The sequence below is a fragment of the Oncorhynchus keta genome, unplaced genomic scaffold (genome assembly GCF_023373465.1).
Source record: "Oncorhynchus keta strain PuntledgeMale-10-30-2019 unplaced genomic scaffold, Oket_V2 Un_contig_4586_pilon_pilon, whole genome shotgun sequence".
NCBI classification, from domain to species: domain Eukaryota; kingdom Metazoa; phylum Chordata; class Actinopteri; order Salmoniformes; family Salmonidae; genus Oncorhynchus; species Oncorhynchus keta.
In genome coordinates this window covers 124,777-130,942 of record NW_026287860.1, presented here as the reverse complement: position 1 = coordinate 130,942, position 6,166 = coordinate 124,777, and the positions used below count along the sequence as shown (strand labels likewise).

At 48.7% G+C, this 6,166-nt stretch overlaps 1 protein-coding gene across 1 annotated transcript; it reads right to left on the bottom strand.

Moving 5' to 3' along the window:
• Positions 1 to 623: 623 nt before the first annotated feature.
• On the bottom strand, positions 624 to 5,462 carry LOC118380949 (protocadherin-9-like). The gene is made up of 2 exons (XM_035767907.2): positions 4,648 to 5,462; positions 624 to 3,930 (listed from the first exon to the last, which is right to left on the bottom strand). The coding sequence occupies exon 2, from the start codon at positions 3,736 to 3,738 to the stop codon at positions 649 to 651; it is 3,090 nt and encodes a 1,029-aa protein (XP_035623800.2). The 5' UTR covers positions 3,739 to 3,930; positions 4,648 to 5,462; the 3' UTR covers positions 624 to 648.
• Positions 5,463 to 6,166: the final 704 nt, after the last annotated feature.

The window sequence follows — 6,166 nt, the reverse complement described above, 5'->3', positions numbered from 1 at the left end:
GAGCTGAGTAGACAGGCGAGAAAAAAATGTTTCTTTCACAAATGTTTTTTAAAGGCATCTTTGCAACACATCAATTCCACCATCTAGTCCGCATCCCAAATGCCCCCCCACCCCATATTCCCTTTAATAGTGCACTACTTTTGACCAGAGCCCTTTGGACCCTATTCCCTTATGAACCCTATTCCCCTATTCACCCTGGTCAAACGGAGTGCACTTACGAAGGGAATAAAGGGGGCCGTTTGGAAGGCAGGACACCATTTATCTCATTCAACCTTCTGAGGCCCATTTAAAAGGTCATGTGTCTGTAGAATCTGACGAGGGCTTTAGACAGTTGCCAACGTGGTACATGTTTGATTGAAATATCTTTTTAAATAACTTTTTTTTAAAATAAATAAAAATAAGGGGAACATAATAACAGCAAGAGACTGTTGGCAGGAGACGCAAAGGGAAAAGGAAAAGTATGCATGTGTTTGTTTGGTTCAGTCCACAGTTAACCACATGTCATACATGAATTCATATATATGTGATTTTTTTTTTTGGGGGGGGGGGTTTAAAAGATACAGTGGGACTTATAGTGGGGGGGGTGATTCCCCCTTTCTCATTGGTATTAAGACCAAGTCAGCTATAGTGTATAGTGTAGAAGGGAGCTCAGCACTGTTGGACCGGGCAGTTATACGCAGTACTTATAGACCAGTAAAAGTCTTTTACCTGTCTGGACGGGTGTACGGATCCCTTAGTCTTGAATCCTCCCTGGGAACTGCACTCCGAGGCACTGAAGTGGTCTGAACTAGTGGAGGATCTCTTGGACAGAGTGTCACAGCCCCCTACGAAGGTGTTGTCCAGAGGGAGCTCCTGAATCATGTGGTGTTTCTTCACGGAGACCGGCGTGTCCGCTTTGAGGTGGAACGCGGACTGCGGAGAAGCGGACTTGTAGTGCCGTGCCAGGTCTGGACTCGAGGGCTTGAAGGTGGTCGTTGGAGCAGCATTCCAGTCAAAGTGGCCAGGCTCCTCCAGCTCGGCAGGCAGGCTGATGTTGCCGTTGATGGGCTCGTGAGCTGGGTCGTCCGGCTTGTTCTCCTCGATGGTGACAAAGTTCAGGAGGGAGCTTTTAGGCGACTTCCTTTTCTTACGCTTCTTCTTCTTGTTCTGCTTGTTCTCCTGGTTGGGAGACATCCACTCAGCGCCCTGCTTCTTTCTCTGGGCCGCCTTGAACCGCGAGGTGTGACGGCAGCGCACCAGCACTGTCACGAAGATCACCACAATCACCACCATCGCCCCGGCTACGATGGCGATCATGATGGTGAGATAATCTCCGCTCTGGTAAGTCTCACTGCTCTCCCCGATGTTCCTGTCCAGGGGCGTCTCCATGGTGCGGCGAATGAGGTCGTAGATAAACGTGGCGTTGCCGACCGTGTCGTTCACGTAGAGGAACACCAGCACCAGGGTGTGCAGGGACTTAGGGTAGCCCAGGTCGCTAATGTTCACGACCAGCCGATGGAGGCCGATGTCGGAGATAGCAGGCTTCTCCTCCAGGGTGATGTTTCCTGTCACCGGGTCGATCCGGAACAGACCTTTGGTGTTGCCGCTAACGATGGTGTACTTGAGCTCTGCGTTCATCCCTGTGTCACCGTCCACAGCAAAGACCTCGGCCACCACCGATCCAGGGATGGACGAGAGGGGGACCAGTTTGAAGGAGGTGTTGGAAGGAGGGTAGATGACGATGGGGGTGTTGTCGTTTACGTCGATGACATTGATGGTCACCTTGGCGGCCGAGGAACATGGGGGCCGCCCGCTATCCACCGCCCGGACGTCGAAGGTGTAGGAGCTCTGCTGCTCCCGGTCAAAGGACACGTTGGACTTTATTACTCCAGAGTACGGGTCTAGGATAAAGTTCTCGTTGTCGCTGAGTATCGAAAGCGTGACGGCAGCATTTTCCCCGGCGTCTGAGTCTGTGACAGTTATCACCCCCACCGTGCTGTACTTGGGCAGGTTCTCTGACACAAAGAACTGGAAGTGGTTGTGGGTGAACTTGGGGCTATTGTCATTTTCATCGAGTACTGTCACGATGACTGCTGCCTGGCTCTGGAGTGGAGGCGTCCCATTGTCTCGGGCCGTTACCGTGAAGAGGAACCGATCCTGGTCCTCGCGATCAAACACCCGGGAGGCCGTGAGGACACCGGTTTTACGGTCCAGGTCAAAGAACGAGGCGTTAGGGCCCAGTTGGTAGACGATCTCCGCGTTTCTCCCGCTGTCCTCGTCGGTGGCGCTGAGAGTCGTGAGGAAGAGATCGCGTTTGTTGTTCTCCATGACGGCCAGCTCGATGACAGGATGGCTGAAGATCGGAGAGTTGTCATTTTCATCCTCCAGCCTCACCCTTACCAACGCTGTCTGGTTCAAGCTCGGCTTGCCAGAGTCGGAGGCTATGATTTTGAAGTTGTACTCTTTGGTCCCCTCAAAGTCGAGCAGCGCCGACGTCTCTAGTAAATACTGGTTGTCGTACACCGCTTTGAGGTGAAAGGGGACGTCCTTCTCGATGAAACAGATGACCTTGCCGTTGACGTCCGTGTCCTTGTCCGACACGGTGATCAAAGCTATCTTGGTGTTGATTGGGTCTTTCTCCGAGAGGAACACGGTGCCGTTTATCGGACTGATAATATATCTCAGATCGATGTTTGGCGGATTGTCGTTCACGTCCGTCACGTTTATAATTACGGTAGCTCTGGCTGGGCTGGAGCTGCCGTCGCTCGCTAACACGGATAACTTGTGTATGGCGGTCTCCTCTCTATCGAGGGGTCGCTGTACGGTTATAAGACCCGTGGTGCCGTTTAAAGCAAATAGTCTCTTGGTAGCTGGGGAGACCTGCGTCCCGAACATGTATTTGATTTCGGCATTCGCCCCCACGTCTGCGTCCGTAGCCTGTAGCTGGACTACGGACGTCCCTATAGGCGAGTTCTCCGGTACGTGGACGTCGATCTGGTTCTCCTTGAACACCGGCCTGTTATCGTTAACGTCGGTGACGGTGACTTGGAGGATGGCGGTGCTGGATTTCTGCGGCGTGCCGCCGTCCTCCACCTTGATCTTCATGACGTACGTGTCCTTCTGTTCCCTGTCCAGGTTCTGCTGAACGATGAGCTGCGGCCACTTCTCCCCCTCGGGCGTCTCTACGATGTCCAACCCGAAGGCGCTTTGCCCGTTCACCAGCTGGTACTTGTGTACACTGTTGGGGCCGGTGTCGGGGTCGGTGGCGGAGGGGATGGCGAAACGACTGTTGATCAGCGTATTCTCCGGGATGGAGATGTTGATGACAGGAGACGGGAACATGGGAGCGTTGTCGTTGGTGTCCTTGACCACGATCTTAATCTTTATCAATCTGAAGTAGTCGTTGGGTAAAATCACCACCTCGATCTCGAAGGAGCATTCGTTCTCCTCGAACGAGGGGCCGGGACAGAGCCTCTCCCTGTCGATGCGATTGGAGGTGGTAAATATCTCTCCCGTGCTGCTCTGCACTCTGAGCAGAGGGTTGTCGCCGGCTTTAGACACCAGCCTGTAGACCAGGTTAGCGCTAGCTCCGGTAGCAGCGTTTGTATGGGAGACGTTCAGGTCCTTTGGTATGTTTCCAATGAGAACGTTTTCCTGCAGTTCCTCTCTAATGGGATAGATCAGTTCCTGGGCTATAGAAGGGTCCATCCAAAAACAGGCAACAAGAGCAGCCAACAAGTAAAAGTCTGTTAGATCCATGATGACAACGGTCACCGTGGTTACAGAGTTCCAGACCTTGTGGATTTTAAACGCTTCTTCTTCTTCTTCTTCTTCTTCTTCTTCTTCTTCTTCTTCTTCTTCTTTTTTCAATGCTGAATGTTGAATGTCAGAGTGATGGATTGGTGAAATCTTGCATTTGAAGAAGGGGCCGTTTCCACACACGGAACAACCCTACGAATAGACAAAGAGTTTGCATTAGATTTATTTCAGTGAAGCCCCAGATCAGGGGAGATGCTCACACTTTTAGGGTTGGTGCTTTCGAAAAGATGCGTAAAAATCCAACTGAAATAAAAATCCACCGTATATATCACTTAAAAAATATCCTATATTCGATCATAATGCCCTCGGACTACAGCAAAGGTGCTAGGAATTAAAACAACCAAATCTAATCTTCAAACACATGGCATCCGCAGTGTCCTTGATTAATGCATGTAACATTAACCTAACTTCAATGTATCTAATTGATGTAATCTACCATTTTTACCCATCTCCTCTCTCTTCTTTGGTTCCTGGACACTTATTTCCGTTATATCCCCCCCATCAAAAAAAAAGCCCTTAGGATAATATCATACTGCAGCAAGCGCTCAAGCAGCCATTCAAGTCTGTGCCCTCTTCTCCCCAGACCTTATACACATGATGCCCATAACGATTCCTCAACGCCTCTACAAGCACTTCCCCGTTGTAACTTCAGAGAGCTACAGGCAGCCGAGATCCATTACGCTTAAATTATTGTGATTAATAGGACGTAGGATGGAATCAAATACCCTGTGTTTGAATTTCAACGGGATGAATTTCACCATTATTTAACCGTTGTAAATAGGCAGCAACAATAAATATATATATATTTTTTAAATCTATTCCATAATAGTGCGCTCTGAATATTCTTACCGTTATCCAAAAGAAAATCCCCTTTAGTGCGCGAGATAATTGGAATGCGTGTTCTTCTAATGCCCCAAATTGCGGCTGTGCATAAGAAGCCTCTTCTCCTATTCGATACAAATCCTATTCAGAGTTGGAATATCCTGTTTTAAATCCGGTTGGTAAAGATATCGGTATTGATCGCAGCCGTTAGATTTCTTCAAGTCCAAGTCTGTGAAGCGCAATGCCTTTTGGTTCTACTGATATAACGGCAGTTGACTGTGAGGGGAAGAGAAAACAGCACCGGCGAGGAGAGACACAATAATGAATTATATTTCTAAACGTTTCACAGTTCGTTTTTTTGACATTGAACTTTACATGAAAAGCGTTGATGCTCCCTTCAGTCGATCATATAATGTCGACTGCGGCTCATTCTCCTCTCCCACAAACAAAATCCGCGCATCAGTGGCGAGCGGCGGGTTCCTCGGACCATGAAGTCATTCTGCATCACCGGTAGCTCCAATATCAGTCGGATTTTTTTTTTTGGCCGGTGGTAGCCTACGGTAAAATAGTCCGCTTGGCTTGCTACCTGTTTAGCTGAAAGCGCCCACTGATAGAATAACGCACACGGTTTGCTTGTCCCATCATGTGTCAACTTCACTGAGGCTCTCCATTGAAATTGCGCCTCCTTTCGTGTTTAAAAAAAAAATAGAGCAAATGTGAGAAAGACAAAAATAATAATATTCACAATCTTTGGAGCGCATCTAATTGAATCCGTGATAGCCCGTATCAAGTCCATTCAGTGCTATGACGGTGTGGAATTGTGTGTGGCGCGTATCCGTCCACTCTCTCCTAGAACTGAATATCTGGCACTAACTCCGAATAAACCCATAGGGGGGGGGGGGCGGGGTGAAGTATAACACGTCGCCACCTCCGACCTTCCTCATTGGACGCCCTCTCCATTACAGCTTCGCTGATGGGGCTCCGACAATAGATCTGATTGGTCGAGAGGAACGTCCGTTACATCGAGTTACCACGGCACCGCGACCAGACTGATGAAAGTCTCGGTGAGATGCTGCAGGCTGCGGAGATGCTCCCAGGCTCGAGCCGATTCATTCACTGCACCAACTTACTGTTGTTATTATCTCAAGACTTTCCGTTGGATATCCGTGAAATGAGAGTTTATAAGGATGTTTATTATAGCATCGTTCAACAAGGAACCAACCTTATGCGTGTGATTTGTCAGTTACACATGGCTACTGTTGGACTACTGGGCCACAGCGGTTAAAATAGCCTAAACTCCATGAAATAGCGCAATGGGCTTTATAGAAGTGAACATACGACAGATCACAGATCACTTGAAGTTACAGTGTAGGCCAAGTATTAATGAATGTTAGACAGATCACAGATCAGTTGAAGTTATAGTGTAGGCCAAGTATTAATGAATGTTAGACAGATCACAGATCAGTTGAAGTTATAGTGTAGGCCAAGTATTAATGAATGTTAGACAGATCACAGATCACAGATCAGTTGAAGTTATCAGATCAGT

Excerpts from the sequence above, each read along its gene's own strand:
- LOC118380949 (XM_035767907.2), bottom strand. The coding sequence starts at position 3,738 with ATGGATCTAACAGACTTTTACTTGTTGGCTGCTCTTGTTGCCTGTTTT.